This window comes from Geotrypetes seraphini, chromosome 1 (genome assembly GCF_902459505.1).
Source record: "Geotrypetes seraphini chromosome 1, aGeoSer1.1, whole genome shotgun sequence".
Taxonomy (NCBI): domain Eukaryota; kingdom Metazoa; phylum Chordata; class Amphibia; order Gymnophiona; family Dermophiidae; genus Geotrypetes; species Geotrypetes seraphini.
Window position 1 is genome coordinate 285,920,255 of NC_047084.1, and position 16,812 is coordinate 285,937,066.

At 42.8% G+C, this 16,812-nt stretch overlaps 1 protein-coding gene across 2 annotated transcripts in view; it reads right to left on the reverse strand.

The window, feature by feature from the left end:
• The window catches only part of C1H20orf194 (chromosome 1 C20orf194 homolog), a 308,395-nt gene extending 292,976 nt beyond the window's left edge, over positions 1-15,419 (reverse strand). The window contains exon 1 of one of the 2 annotated variants that reach the window (XM_033953173.1): positions 14,798-15,419. In XM_033953173.1, coding sequence (XP_033809064.1) covers positions 14,798-14,811 — 14 coding nt within the window. In that variant the 5' untranslated portion in view covers positions 14,812-15,419. Of the gene's footprint in view, positions 1-13,928 lie in introns of both variants that reach the window. The other variant, XM_033953162.1, reaches the window with a different exon arrangement.
• Between the last annotated feature and the right edge of the window lie 1,393 nt (positions 15,420-16,812).

Below are 16,812 nucleotides of genomic sequence, written 5' to 3' on the forward strand. Positions count from 1 at the left end.
AGACTAGATGGGCCTTGGCCCTTATCTGCCATCTATTTCTATGTTTCTATGTTTCTATATCTGTCATGTGTGACTGCGGTATTCTGTTGGCATGATATTGCTATGCAGTATTCTGGAATAATTTGGCTTATTCAGTTTTCTTGATAATAGAGGGGATATATGTGAAGGGGTTTTGTTGATCCTTGCTCTATATTATTTGTACAATAGAAAAACCCAAAAAGAGGAGTACTGAAAGTATGTCAAAAGAACAAGTCTCCCCTGACCCGAAAACAGGGAGAGACTTGATTATTTGTATTCATAAAATGACAATTGAACAGAATATTTTTTCTTTTTATACTTTAATAAAATATGTTCAATATAAAATCATAACTGAGGCTTGTGTGGATGGGATCAGATGGTTTGTAACGGGTTGGAAACGGGTTTTTATTTCAGTCTTAGTAGTTTGCCGGTCCACAAAATAATTCTTTTATTTCCGCCGGTCCATAAGTGTAAAAAGGTTAAAGAACACTGTACTAGTTAGTGCACAACTGTAAAGCACTTGCTGCCATTTCTAGAAACAGACAAAATGAAGGTAGATAAAGACCATACCATGCCATTCAATTTACCCATCCCTTCTAGTTTAATTTTCACAATAGCAACCTACACAGGATCAGAATCTGGCAAGTGAGATGAACAGAAATAACCAAGGAAATTTCTAACTATAGCAAATAAACTCTGCCTGCACTCTTTTCTAAACTCACCAAGGATTCAATTTATTTATCTTTCCTCTTTCCATTTTCCAGTACTGGCTGACAGCTGGCACCAAGCCAAGGAGCAATACAGCTGTACCATCAACTTTACTTGCAACTACATTTCCTGCAGACCCACAAAATCTAGCCATGGCAGAAACACATTCATTGATGTTCTAATCCAACATGGAGCAAATCACACCATGCTGCCAGTCTACATTTCCGTACCTAACAGGGATTATAGTGGCATTCCTTAAAGGTACTTTCCCAACCACACTGGAGATGATAGGTTGATAAGACTTCTCACCTCCCTTCTCAGCATTACTACTGAACTAAAGCCAAATCTTTCTTGCTACTTAATGTTTACTCTTCTTACTTAATGTTTATTCTTTGTACAGTTTATAGTCCACCAGGAAAATTAGGTACTGATTGTTCAGTTATTGGAAATGTTAGTGAAATTACAGATTGATATGGAAACTCTTTGCACAGTAGGCGACTTTAATGTTCCACTTAAGGCAGAAGGGGAAGATAAGATTGATTGTGATTTTATTCATACGTTAGAAGCTTGTGCTTTTCTTCAGACAGTACAAGCAGTGACTCATAAGGTCGGTCATATTTATTTGATACAGTGAAATTTCTGATTGAAGGTAATGCTGTTAAGGCTAATGCTGTAGATCCAGATGCTGATGATTATTTGGAGCAGTATTCTTCAATCTTTTAACACCTATGGACCAGCGGAAATAAAAGAATTATTTTGTGGATCAGCAGTTGAAGAACACTGGATTAAGTCGTGGGCCAGACCCCGCCCATCTCCACCCAATCCCGCACCTCATCTGGAAGCCTTCCCTCTGACGTTGCAACATCAGAGAGAAGGTTTCCGGTTCAGGTGCAGGACACGCACAGGAGCCTCTGCCCACGGCTTTGTGCACTGCAGCACTGAGGAAGAGGGAGCCGGCCCAAAGACAATGCCGCACCGATTTCACCGTGGACCGGTGGCTGAAGAGCACTGTCTGGGGCCCGATGCACATGCTGGCCCTGCGGACTGGCACCGGTCCACGGACCAGTGGTTGAAGAACACTGATTTAGAGTATTATTTAGAGTATCTCTTGGAGAAAATATCTAAATTAGAGACTAGGTTTATTAATATACAGGATATGGAAGCACCTGTTGCTGGAAATAAGCACGTTCAAAGAGAGAGCTTTACAAATGTAGATGAACAAGAGATAGGTAGAATTTTGAATACTCTGAAGCCAATGAGGTCATATGATGATCCATATTCCCTAGTAGCAGTACAAAAACTAGGAAGTAAAGTTCTTCCATCTATTATGATGATTGTGAATAAATCTCTGGATACTGGTGTGGCGCCTGATAGGTTTCACTGTAGCAACTTTCAATATAAGTAAAAAAAAAACAACAACCCAGTTAGATGGATCTGAAATGAGTAATTATAGACCCAAAGCAGTAGAAATTCATAGAAAAAAATAGTATTTCAACAATTAGAGGGTTTCGTAGAAAAAGACAATCATCAATTTGGATTTTGTGTAGGTCACAGTATAAAGTCCCTATTAGTAACCACTGTGGATGAAATAAGGAGATGGACAAAGGTAAAACACTTTGTATAGTTTCCCTTGACATATCTGCTGCATTTGATACAGTGGATACTACAATTTTGTTGGGTAAATTTAGGACATTGGTAATAGATGGTGCAGTGTTTGCTTGGTTTGTATCTTTTTTTCCAACAATGCTTGATTCAAGTACAGAGTAATGACCAAGTATCTGAAGTTGTGCTCTTTTGTAAGGTAGTTCCTCAGGGTTCTGCATTATCGGCATTAATGTTTAACTTGTATTTGGTGTCATTGGGAAATGTATTTCAGCATTTAAAAGTGAGCTATCGCTTCTATGCTGATGATATTCAGTTGAGTTTTTGGGGGTTTTTTTGCAATGGATAACTGGACAATGAAGCTGCAACCAAAATTGTCCATGTGTTTACAAGCTGTCAATAAATGGATCACAAGTTGGCACTCAATCTTAGAAAAACTGATGTGATGTTGTTTGGAAATGAAGACAACTCTAGGTGGCCACAATATATTAAAATTAATAATATGAGAATTCCAATACATAAGTTAAGATACTGGGGGCTTGGTTAGATGCTACCTTGCGTATGCAGGTACAGGTGTTGGCTGTGATCAGGTCTGCTTTCTTCCAGATACGAATGCTTAGTAGATTAAATGTGATGTCAAATTATGATATTAGGCTCGTTGTGCAAATTATCATTCAACAACTAGATTACTGTAATGTATTGTATCTGGGGATTACAGCTGCCAGATGTAAAGCATTGCAAGTTGTTAAAAATGCAGCAGCTCGGTTGATCTGTGGAGGGAGCAGATTCGATCATATCTCACCTTTACTGAAACAACTTTATTGGTTATCAGTGAAATACTGGATTGTTTTTAAAGTTCTTTTGTTGATTTTTAAAGTGATACACTTTCATGTCCCCTGGTATCTGACTCAGGTAGTGGAAGTATATCAACCAGGTTGAGCCCTGAGGTCAGAGGGGACACTACGGGTAGTTAGTGAAGGGCTGACAAGCATACATTACACAAAAATGAGGGCTTCAATAATTTCAATGGCAGGGGTGCTCTCTGACATTCAGAGATTTAAAAAGGTGTTACAAACGACTATTTAAAGCACAGGTGTCAAAGTCGGTCCTCGAGGGCCAGAATCCAGTCGGGTTTTCAGGATTTCCCCAATGAATCTTCAGGAGATCTATTTGCATGCACTGCTTTCAATGCATATTCATTGGGGAAATCCAGAAAACCCGACTGGATTCCGGCCCTCGAGGAGGGACTTTGACACCCCTGATTTAAAGAGTCCTTTTCTTGAAAGCTGCTTGGTTTAATAATACTGTTGGAGAGGTTTTTTTTAATAGTCGCTCTGTTGTTTTTAAAAACTGTGTACGTATCTTATGAACCACTTAGGTTTAAGCAGGGTATAAGTTTTTAAATAAATGGAATATTTCCTTCCTTTAATCCCCCCCCCCCATAGCCTCAGGTGCAAACTAAGTACACCTATATAATATGTAAACTACTTTGACTTTAATTTCCTGCTTAAGGTGGTCTAGGTGGCTGCCTACACTATGCTGGGGATAGTTGAACAAGAGCGTTGAACACTTATTTATTGATTGTGGGATCAGGGCAAGACCAGGATTTCCCTGGGAGGCCAAGCAAGCTCTGCATCAGACTTCACACAATGATGGAGACCATACCAGTTCTTCTGCAGAAACCAGAGCTTTTACTGTCCTTAAGTTGATGAGAGTAGAGCTTCAACTGTTTCAAAACATATGACCAACTATATTCAGACATGAACAAAACACATAAAATTCTTCTTATTCTTGTTACTGAAGCCTGCTCACCAGATAGGTAAGGGCATGGCATACACAGTTCTTTACATTTGCTATTTGTGATAAGCAGATGTTAGCTGTGCACAAGATTAGCACAGTTGGTAAACTAATCTAATCTAATCTTCTATTTGTGCGTCTCTCATATCTATACAGGCTCAAGGCGACTGTAAAGAGAGGTGAGAGAGGAAGAGGATAGGTAAGAGGGAGAGAAAAAGAGGGGAGAGAGAAGGAAGGGAAAGGGAGAAAAGAGAGGGTAAAGAGATTATGTATCGAACAGATGGGTTTTCAGTTTTCTTCGGAAGATGATGTGGCAAGGTTCAGTTCTGGTCTTTTCTGTAAAGCCATTCCAAGTTTTGACTCCGAGGAAGGTAAGCATGGAGTGGAAAACACGTTTATAGTGAAGATCTTTAGTGGATGGGAGATTTAGTAGTATCTGGTTGAGGGTTCTGCGGGAATTAGACCATGCTATTGAGAAGAGCTGGATGAGTGGGGCCGCAGAGTTACCATAAAGTATGCGGTGAATGATGCAAGATATTTTGAATGTTATTCGTGATGGGATGGGTAGCCAGTGCATTTGTTTGATGAAGGTTGTGACTTGAAGTCGTATTTTCTCTGGTTGAAGATAAGGGTTTTGGATGAGTTGCAGTTTGTGAATTAGAGCAGTGTTGATTCCCCTGTAGATGGAGTTACAGTAGTCCAGTTGTGGTAGGATCATCAGTTGTACGATTAAGGCAAAGAGATAGTAGATGTGTGCTATCCCATTGGTCTCTGGATTTATCTGCTGCTGTTGCTAAGGAAAGAGGTATTGGTGAAAGTAAGGTCTGATTAGTCTTAATTGTCTCAGGGTGTAGAGCAGTGGTCTCAAACTCAAAGTCTTTGCAGGGCCACGTTTTGGATTTGTAGGTTCTTGGAGGGCCACAGAAAAAATAGTTAATGACAATTTTGCATGAGGTAAAAACTCTATATATTTAATAAATCTTTCCTTTTGGCTAAGTCTTAATAATAATATTGTAATTTATAGCTAATGAGACCTATGATCAAGAAACTGTTTTATTTTACTTTTGTGATTATGATAAACATACCGAGGGTCTCAAAGTAGTATCTGGCGGGCCGCAAGTTTGAGACCACTGGTGTAGAGGGATTTCTTTCTGAGACTAGATATTTGGGGTTCCATGGTTAGAGTGGAGTCCAGTATACAACCTAGGATTTTGGAGGACTCATCTATGGTGAGGGTTTTGCCTGATTGAAGGGTGATGCTTGTAGGTGCCATTTGCTGGGCCATGTGGAAGTATAGAACTTTGGTTTTAGTTGTGTTTAGCTTCAGTTTGTTGGTTGTTGTCCAATTTTGGATTTTTTTTCTATATTGTGTGAGATTTTGTTGGGTAAGTCCGATTGATTTTTGGTTATGGGAATAAGGAGAAAAATATCATCTGCGTATGACATTATGATTTTGTCTTCAAATTTGATGTTACCCAGAGAGCTCATGAAGAGACTGAATAGGATGGGGGAGAGTGGGGAGCCTTGTGGCACACCACAGAAGGCTTTCCAGGGGTTGGAGGTCTTTCCACTCTTACTGACAATATATTCTCTGTTTTTTACTCCTTGGTATCTAGCAGGTATGTTGTTGTTATCAGATGTACAAACAGTTCAACATTCACTGTTTATAATAGCAAGATACCTGGATGTCGCTACAGTTCAAAAAACAACTGAAGGCTGCATTTTTCAAAAACTTTTTAATGAATATTTAATTGAACTGTGAATAATTAAAGTGTTATTTTTTATTGATTGATGTTTTTCTCCATCATCTAGTTCTCTTTATAAAATCATTATCCGCATAGAATTTTATTGAATTTTGCAGAATATTAAAAAAGCACATTTGTATTGGTATTACTCCGCATGAATCCTCCCCTCCTTTCCCATGATTTATGAGGGGTGTTCAATATTTGTCTACCTCAGTAGGAAAAATGAGTTTTCAACAAATTTTTATTTTTTAATATAGTTATTGCAGGAAAAGTGGATGAAGTCTATGGACAAGCAGGCTTTCATAGTCTCACAGCTGGGAATCCCTAGCTACCAGGCTCACCAAAAAAAACAAGGCTAGGACAATAGGGACTCGAAATGTCGAGGCCTGTATAGCCTTTACCCTAAGAAATAAATCATGCTAACGTGAAGGTGCAGCCTGGAACAGAATAAAAGAAGAGCCAGGGTGGGAGTTGGATTCTAGACAAGGAACAAATTCTTCAGGACTGTCTGACCGAACCAGCTATCAAGTTGGGAATTCTGCTCTAGGCAGTACTGGGATTTGAATGTGTAGACAGATGACCATGTCACATCCTTGCTTATCTCCTCTATGGAGGCTGATCTCAAATGGACTACCAATAATGCCATGGCTCTGATATTATGAGCTTTGACATTACTCCCAAAAGTCAACCTAACTGGGCATAGGTGAAGGAGATGCAATCTGCTAGCGCCAATTAGAAACTGTGTGTTTGTCAATAGCTACCCCCAACCAGTTTGTGTCAAATAAAACAGAAAGCTGGGTGGACTGTCCAAAATATGCAGGTCACTTTGCAAGGATGTGTGAGATTTTACAAAAAAATATTGGCAGAATAATTAACTGGTTAAGATGGAACTCCATCACAACTTTAGGAAGGAACTTCAAGTGCTACAATATCCTCATAAAGCGTCTGGCTATTCATAAGAATGTGATAATGTGGTTAGAAATTCTTAACTTACTTAATATTGGCTGGATTCCAAATAGCTATTCTTTGAAGCTGTTATTGACAACAGTAGTATAGTGATAAATAGGCAGTTGGAAACCGAGTTGATGTCACATTTTAGGATAAAAACTAAAAAATAAGAATGTCAAAGACTAGAAGCATGCTGAAGTATGACTGCTAGGGAAGGGCACTGATGAACTTCCAACCAATGGGGATGTTCGTCGATCAATGATGTACTTATACACTGACAGACTAAAAGGTAAAATTGTGTCCTTACTTGATAATTTTCTTTCCTTTAGTCATAGCAGATGAATCCAGAGACTAGTGGGATTACGTCCATCAACCAGCAGGGGAAGATAGAGAGCACTGAATTGACCTCGGGTATATCTTGGATGCACATCCTTCTGGCCAATCAGTATAGGTCTTCTCAAAGCAGTTGAAATAAATAATATAAAAGTAAATCACATAAATTACATCAACCGCATTAAACATATGAGACATAGGACACCTATGGAACTTCTTCCGTCACATGCGCTACCCAAATCAATGATACATCAAAATCGAGACTGCAACTTCAGTCTAAAGGCAAACCCAAACCGCTCCAAAACCCCGCACCAGGGTGGGGCTCTGGATTCATCTGTTGTGACTAAAGGAAAGAAAACTATCAGGTAAGGACATAATTTTACCTTCCTTGTCATCAACAGCAGATGAATCCAGAGACTAGTGGGAAATAAACAAGTGAACTGAAAACCTGCCCCACAACACATGTCTAAGGAGATACAACACCCAGAGAGTACATATCCTATGAGCATAAAGAGGGTAACCCTTCTAGCCCATGTGAGCAGGAGCAATCCTTGCCTAAGAGCATCATGCTGCAGAAAACCCCAGCTACAATGTCCCTCCACGAATAGTATGAGTGCAAAGCAGCCTGTTAATGCCATCGCCAGGCTTCAATTAACCGCCTGTGGAATGCAACCAAAATGTCTGGCAATGGTCCTTGGCTGATGGCAAACCCAATGAGCCTCGTCACAAACCAGACCTACTTCCCTCGGAAGGTTCTAGGACAGCCAGCCTGGACTCGTGACAAATGAAGATTCCCCATCTGACTGAAGCCCTCTCAAATACCAAGCCCCTAGGACACAGGAGGCCACACTGTTGACTCAAGTCAAGAATGGTGACGGGACAAAAGCGCGCGAGGACAAACACGCGCCAACAAACGAGCGCCGACAATTCAGCACAAAGACTTCAGCGCGCCACAGGAAAACCTTCTTTTAAAGAGTTCTGATGGGGGCTGTGGGGGGGAACCCCCCACTCTACTTAATAGGGATTGCGCTGCCATGTTGGTGGGGTGTGGAGGTTGTAACCCCCACATTATACTGAAAACTTAACTTTTTCCCTAAAAAAAAAGGAAAAAGTTAAGTTTCCAGTATAATGTGGGGTTACAACCCTCAACCCCCCCTCCCAACGCCAGAGCGATCACAATTAAGTAAAGTGGGGGGTTCCCCACCAACACCCCCTGTCGGAGCCCTTTAAAAGGTTTTCCTGCGGCGCGATGAAATCTTGCGCTGAATTGTCGGTGCTCATTAGTCGGCGCGCATTTGTCTCGCACGCTTAAGACTATGAACCGTCAAGAATAATGCCAGAGGAGAGGCAAGGCATCCCCTTGTAACCAGACACTACTCTGTACCCAGCATCCCAAGGAGAAACAGTAACAGCCTCAGACACTGAGGTAGCTTATTCAACCGTCAGTCCATTCCTCCACATGAATGAACCCAGAAGGAATGGAAAGAATAACTCAGCAATAGCGAGAGCTAGAAACTAGCCCACAATCAACCTAGCCATAGCTTAATTGCCATCCGGCTGGGACAAAACAATGTACACCAGGCCGCAAGTGAAATGGCTCCCCAGCCAAGGCCAACCCACTGCCCGTGTGGCAGCAACTAGGGTTGGCCAGTTAGCGGTGGCAAAGGCAGTACTGCCAGAAGTGGCGTCCCTCCTCTGAGAGTAGAAATACAGACAGCGGCGGCGACAGCAGCTGCAACTGCAGTGACCCCTGATCCATGGAGGGAGGGAAGGGCCTCAAGCGACCACCCTTAGGGCCTCTTACCACCCGCTGCTGCCCAACCTGGCTGCAAACCCGTGGGCGTCTGCTACTATAGCTGAAGCAGCTTCCGCTTCCCTACACGGGAAAGGAGTAAAAATACTCATCGGGAATCTTTCTCCACCGAAGCCTGAGCCCCAGGAATCGGCCTTCTACTGCAGCCTGAGCCCCAGGAATAGGCCTTTCACTGCGGCCTGAGCCACAGGAATAGGCCTTCCACTGCGGCCTGAGCCACAGGAATATTCTGCAGTGAAGCCTGAGCCACAGGAAAATTTCTCAACTGAGGTCCATGTCACAGGAGCCTCTCTCATCTGAGGCCTGTGCCCCAGGAATATGTCTTGACTTGAGGCCTAAGCCCCAGAAAACCTACTTCCCCCAAGGCTGGAGCTCCAGGAATCTTCCTTCCACTGAGGCCTGAGCCCCCAGGAATCTTACTCAACTGAGGTCTAAGCCACAGGAAAATTGCTGAACTGAGGACCAAGTCACAGGAGCATGTCCCATCTGAGGCCTAAACCCCAGGAAATTTTCTTCACTGAGGCCTGAGCCACATGAAACTCACTCTTCTGCGGTTTAAGCCAAAAAACGATCTCACCTCCGACACCTAAGCCACAGGAAGAACTCACCTCCAAGGTCTAAGGCACAATAATATTACTCATCAGTGGCCTCAGCCACAGGCATACTTCACTTCAGAGGCCTAAGCCACAGGCAGACATCACCTCTGAGGCCTAGGCCACCGGAAGAACTCACCTCTGAGGCCTAAGCCACAGGAATAATTCTCAACTGAGGCCTCAACTGAGCCACAGGAATCTTCCTCTACTGAGGCCCAAGCCAAAGGAACACGTTTCATCCTTAAGCTGCAGGAATATCGTGTTAATTGAGGCCTCGGCCGCAGGAATATTTTTCTTGCTGAGGCCTAAGTCACAGGAATATCTTACCACTGAGGCCGAAGCCATAGGAATATCGTACCTCTGAGGCCTAAGCCCCAAGAACCTGCACAGGAACATTTCTCAACTGAGGCCTAAAGCCCCAGGAACATGCACAGGAACATTTCTCTCTACCGAGGCCTAAGCCACAGGAACATTTCTCTCTACCGAGGTCTAAGCCACAGGAACATTTCTCTCTACTGAGGCCTAAGCCAAACACTCACATTATCCTGCACTACCAGAAGGCAAAGGGAGAAGTGTTAGTGCTGCTGCACACAGGGAACTGTGCCGGCACCAGTGGTCGGGCTTTTCTTCTTATGGGAAAGGACCCTCCAACCACATCAGCTTCTTCTTCTTCTTCTCTCTACCGGCTGGGACCTGGGTGGGCCCAGGTGTTGCCCCTAAAGTTGGCTCAGAATGGCCAACACCCCTAGGCTCTACTGAAGCCACAGCAACAGGAGCAAACAGCCTTCCGTCCTCAGGAGTTGAAACCAGGAACCAGAACGACAGCAGCCATTTTTCAGATCCAGGAAACAGGTGCTGGTAGCTGCAGCCAAGCCTGGCTAAAATCCACTGCAGAAACCAGGAGCTGTGAGAAACCCGGAGCTGTGAGAAACCCATCCATCACCTGCTGGAGATGGCCAGGAGGATGTGCATCCAAGATATACCCGAGGTCAATTCAGTGCTCTCTATCTCCCCCTGCTGGTTGATGGATGTAATTCCACTAGTCCCTGGATTCATCTGCTGTTGATGACAAGGAAGGCTGCTTTGAAAGAGCCACATTCAAATTCTTGGAAATTTGGCTGCATGCAAGAATACCACATCAGTGAATAGACCCAGGGATTTGTATATTGATGAAACTTTATGATGAATTATGAGAAGTTAAAAAAGTACCGGCACAGATGCAACAAACACCATCTGATCAATCAAGAAGCCTTCAAAGAACGTCTTTCCTATATGTTGCTACCAATGATTAGTTACAATGAAAATCAAAGACAGACAATTTCTAATCATGTAGAGGCAAGATGTTTCATCATGCAGCATGGCCGGCAGTGACATTGTACTTGCAAAGAAGAAGGAGGATAGAAAGATAAGACGAGAAGAAAAATTTAGTAAGTTTCCAGCCAAAGTAGAGGCAGAAAATGTCATTGACAGTAATTCTACACAGTTAACTGCTACTTCTCTCCCTCTGACTAGTGGATTACCTGATTCTAAGAATATTGCTGATTTTCAAGTCAACAGAACACCTTGTTCCAGTTCTCGGTCAAAACAGCCAAAGGTGAACATGCTTGCACATCCTGAAGTTACAAAGCATTATATTGTGCTAATTTGCCATAGATTCATTATAAATTCAAAAATAACTGAACAATCTTTTAGAAACATACGGCCTCTTTTACAAAGGCGCGCTTACGGCCCCGAAACCCATAGAGATTTAAAGGGCTTCGGGGCTGTTGCCACGCAGCAGCCGCTAGCGCGGCTTTGTAAAAGAGGCCGATAGAGGGTGGTATATAAACTACCCCTAGCACAAAGGTTATTATTCGTAAGCACAGTTCCCTCACAACAGTCATCCATAATCACATCCACTCTTTTAAACTTCATCCATTCTTTAAAAAATAGAACCACACCACCTCCTGCTATTCGTCTGATTTAAGGAAAAGAAAATATGGCAAAATTGTTCCTTTAATGCTCAATTTACATTTGATTTCTTATGAAGACCCAATCAGTATTTAAGTTACAGTCTTTTGGGTTTTTTTTAATATGTATTAGCACTGGACTATATAGAACAGGGGTCTCAAAGTCCCTCCTTGAGGGCCGCAATCCAGTCGGGTTTTCAGGATTTCCCCAATGAATATGCATGAGATCTATGTGCATGAACTGCTTTCAATGCATATTCATTGGGGAAATCCTGAAAACCCAACTGGATTGCGGCCCTCAAGGAGGGACTTTGAGATCCCTGATATAGAACATTTATTAGAATTTTCTACCTCTATGAAGCGCTTACAACACCAAAGTCAGCCCTAAATCAGGGCTTCTCAACCCAGATCCATCACAGGTTTCAGGATATCCACAATAAATATGCATGAGATAAATTTACATAGCAAGGAAGCAGTGCATGCATCCTGAAAACGTGATGGGACTAGGTGTGCCTCAGAACAGCACTTCTTAACCCAGTCCTATGTTTTTCCATCAGTGAAACAAATAAAGAAAACACATTCTTTAGCATTTCTCTAAAGGCTGCTATTAACTGGAACTCACATCCAGTAAAAATTAAGCAGAAAACAAATTAAGATTTCTCTCTCAAATATCTTGATTATCCAGGTATATTATCTCTGTTGTAAATCCTATTATTTTTAAATCCTAGTGTTTATACTAGCTTTTATTTTTGTACTCCACATTGAACCAATTCATTTGGGTAAGTAAATAAATAAAAAAGCAGTATATAAGAGCTTGTACTATATTGTATTGTAATACTGAGAGAGCATCTTCTAATGTAAGGAAGCTCCAGAAGGCATCCTTTTGAGCAGAAATAAAACATCAGGATCATCAAAACAATGACCTTTTCTTTTACAGGAACTCTTAAGCAAGGACTGAATAAACACAAGCTGATTTTTTTAATAGCAAATATGAAAATAATCTTTAGCAAGCCACAAAAATTCTATTTTTCTTTCTTTTTGCTGGCAGGGGTTGCAAACATACAATGGTAATGTGTACTATTTGCAGTGACCTCTGAGATGACAAAATATGCTTACAGTGAACTATGCTACAAATAACTTATTTCAACATGTGTACTTTAACGAACAGACAAAATAAATATTCCTTTAACACACCTCATCATTGAACTTACAACACACCCGCTTTGAAGTATCTAAAGAAGAAGGCATATTGCTTTGTTTACCTATCTACACACTGACTATCCTCAAAACAAAGCTGCTATTCTAGTGTCTCATTATCACAGCATAGATGACAGTATTTTCCCACTGCATGACTATAATAAGCACCTACTACATGTCTAATACTTTAAAAATATAATAACATCAGTTATAGAGCAAAGAAAATGAGATAAACCTTGCCTATTCACTTAATGCAAAATTGATCACAACTTAATATTTGAAATCTGAGCCCTCTACATTAAAAAAAAATTAATGTACAGTAATGAAAATTATGCCCGTTGCTGAAAATGAACTATAAATGAAATCTGCTTGGCACCCCTTTCTTCTCCACTGGTGATGTATTTTTGAGCTAATAAAGAGTAAATCCCATGTTCACAGATCTGCATGACGTACTGCAGATCTCGGGCCAAAGGCGCTGACACGGCTCATTAATGTCCCTCATCTCTTTTGGAACCAATAAACATAACAGACAAGCATCTTAATTTAGTTATTCACCTATTCCTAAAACACCCAAAGAACGTCAAGAATTAAAGTTACAGATCAACTGAATATATTTCCACTATGTCTTAAACAGACATCAAATAAATAGTACGGATCGCTACGAAAGGACGGTTTCTCTGATCAATGCTCCGTGCCCCGGATAAAAAGAAAGATCAAGTTTAAGGCATTCTCAGTCTTTTTTTCCCAGTATCACGGTGGTCGGACCGTTGCTTCTTAGTGAGAATCCTGATAGATAACTGACTTTAAAAAATCACGTTTGAAGTTTACAGCCTTGGCACCCTCCCCCCCCCCAAAAAAAAATAAATAAATTTATATATATATATCAAAAAAATAAGAGGTACCGGGCAGAAATCAGCTACTCCCTACCCCACTCCTGGGGGCTCTTAACAGCAAAAATATATGTCTCCAAAGAATGCCATCCCCTGCCTACTTTTTAAAAGCTTATGTTTTTTTGCACAACCACTCTCTGTCAGTTTCAATAGGCTGCGAAAAGGTAATAAAATAATGCATTCGTTTGTGGGGACCAGAATAAGTAATCATTTGGATCAGAGAAAGAATTGCATCCCCTTCAGAAGCTACAGACATCCCCCCCAAGTGAAGTCACAGTGCAGATCCGTCTTTTACACCGGCCCTGCCCTCCCGAACTCAAGATCCCATCGCTTACCTGACAAAAGGCGTGAAGCTCTGGTATGTGCTTCCCCTCCGAGAGGAGGGAGGCCGAAAGAATGCCATTTATTTGTATTATTTTTCTGTATTGCACTGTACCTCCTTGCAGCTGGGAGTAGAAGACAGAGGCGGTGGCTCTTTGACTTTCTCTGTTCATTCAGCACAGAAAAGACGCCATCACGGATGGCAACCGAAAGTACCACCTAGCCGAGGTAAGCAATGGTTGGTGCACCATATACACTACCCAAAATGACTACAATATTAAACCCACACAGAACTTTCTCTTGGGGAAAATGCTTTACTACGTGATTGAAAAGCAGTCAGTAATTTGCTGCATGTCAACGGTCTAGATTGGTGCATAGTTTGCAGAGCCTGCCTTTCCCCTTCCTCCAGTGAGTATAGTGGAAGCGTCTTGTCCGTGTGGGAGGAGCGAGCTGGCTCGAAACTCTGGGACAGCTGGGCGTTTGCGACGGGAAACGAGGGTGGGGAAAGAGACAATGGGGTTCTAGAGTAACTACATAAACAAGAGCAACGAGATGGGGGTTATACTATGAGGATGTAACCTGAGGTTGGGAACGAGGAAAAGCAACCACAAGCCGAGTACTTTCGCGACCCGTGTAACTGTAGGTTTGCTAAACCGTTATTTCTAAGGAACGTTAACCCGTTCATCCAGAATTTAAACCAGAAAAAAAAAATAAAAAAAAAACACGCCTACAGGGGTTTGGGCGCGCGCGCGCAGCACTTATGTGTTGGGATTCTACTGTACACGCGCTGCGCGCTCCTGACTGCTTTTACAGCTGGACTGCCCCTGTTCAGTGGATTTACTAAACCTTTTTTAAAAAATGTTTGTTGCATGCGTTAGCTTACCCGTTTAAGCACATGATTCAGTAGAGAAGTAGCGATAACTTCCGAGTCTGGCAGAGATTGTACGGGGAGGGGAAGAGTCCGATTTAGGGACTAAACAAGAATGCCTTTTTGTCGCTATATAATTTAATAGTTTTAATGTTTTTTATTCCTTTTTTTTTTAAATTTGCTGAATTTGAAGTGTTGCGTGTTTTGGGATACGATCGAGAAATGGGCTGTTCTAATCTGCTACCACACATGAGAAATGAACGGGGCCCCCACCCGGCCTATCATGGAAGAACATTTAGGGGCTTTTTTTTTTTTTTTTTTACAAAGCCGCCAATAGTGGTTTCTAAATTCTCCCATGCATCGGCAACGGAACGCTTTTTGTTTGGGTGGGGGGCTCGGACTCGGCCCTAGCTCCGACAGGATCCTGTGGCACGACCTTCTGCAGCAACTTCCTGTTCCCGTATAGGCAGTTTTTGCTGTATAATGAAAGATTCTGTGGCAGGCCTGCTTGTTGACACTGGGCAGTGGCTGCCAGAACATTTAAAACTACAGCAGATGGGAAGAGGTAGGTGGGGGAGTAGAGCCGTAAGTGATTGTTCTGACCGCCAATTTTGGGGGAGGCCATGGCCCCTGTGGCCTCCCCTGTTCCGATACCTATGCTTTGACGTTCATAGGAATTAGAGAATGACACAGGGAAAAAATTTGTCCCCGTCCCCGACCCCACAGCATCCATACAAGCCTCAATGCTGCAATATTTAGCTTATTCTTTCCTTATAAATCAAAGTTCTGGCTGATAAACTAGAGAAAGAGATGTTCAGCTGGCAGGGCTTTGTTTATAAATTTTTATCAACACAACTAATATACTACTTTATCCTAAACTTTAAGCAAAAAAAAAAAAAAGGAAATAAATAAATAGAAATTTTTTTATACCTTTGTTGTGTGGTTTCTGCTTTCTTCATCTTCTCATTCAATTCCTTCCATCCATTGTGTCTTCTTTCTGTGTCTTCCATTTGCTCTGTTACTGTGCCTCTCCCTTCACACCCTCCTCCCGCAGTTGGCCTGGCACCCATCTTCTTCCCTCCTCTCCCCCCCATAGTCTGGAATCTCTCTCTTCCCCATTTCCCTTCAGTGTCTGTTCCGTTCCGCCCCACCCCACCTTCCCCGGTTCACTTCAGCATCTGTTCCTCCACACTCCACCTTCCCAAGTTCCCTTCAGCATCTGTTCCTCTCCACCCCATCTTCCCCAGTTCCCTTCTGCATCTGTTTCTCTCCACCAAACCTTCCCTTCAGCATCTGTTCCTCCCCACCCCACCTTCCCCAGTTCCCTTCAGCGTCTTTTCCTCTCCACCCCACCTTCGCCCGTTCCCTTCAGCGTCTGTTCCTCTCCATCCCACCTGCCCCAGTTCCCTTCAGCGTCTATTCCTCTCCATCCCAGTTCCCTTCAGCGTCTGTTCCTCTCAACCCCACCTACCCCAGTTCCCTTCAGCGTCTGTTCCTCTCTAGCCCACCTTCCCCAGATCCCTTCAGCGTCTATTCCTCTCCACCCCACCTTCCCCAGGTCCCCTCAGCGTTTGGTTTTCTCCACCCCACCTTTCCTCCCTTTCTCCCTCTCTGCCCCTTACCTTTGCGGCAGGCAATTTCTAAATGTGTTTCCTACCAGCAGCCGGAGCATTGAAATGGCATGTGGCTGCAGGAAAGGTTTTGTTTGATGCAACTTCCGGTTGTGTCAAAGATGACCTTTATTGCAAAACCGGAAGTTACATCGAAGCAAGGACTCCAGTGGCAGAGGGGAAGCCCGAACGGATCTCTGGTGCAGATCGGGGCAGCACGGCTCTCTCTTTCCCGCAAGCAAGGCTTTCTCCTCTCCTCCCTGGCGTCTTCTCTCCATTCGGCCGCCCAAGCGGAAACAGGAAGTTTTCACTGAGGGCAGGCCGCAGTGGAGAGAAGACGCTAGGAGTAGTGGCAGGAGTGAATCGCTACCGCCACTGGTAGACCTCTTCCGGACTCTCTTTGGGAAAGGTGGGGGGGGT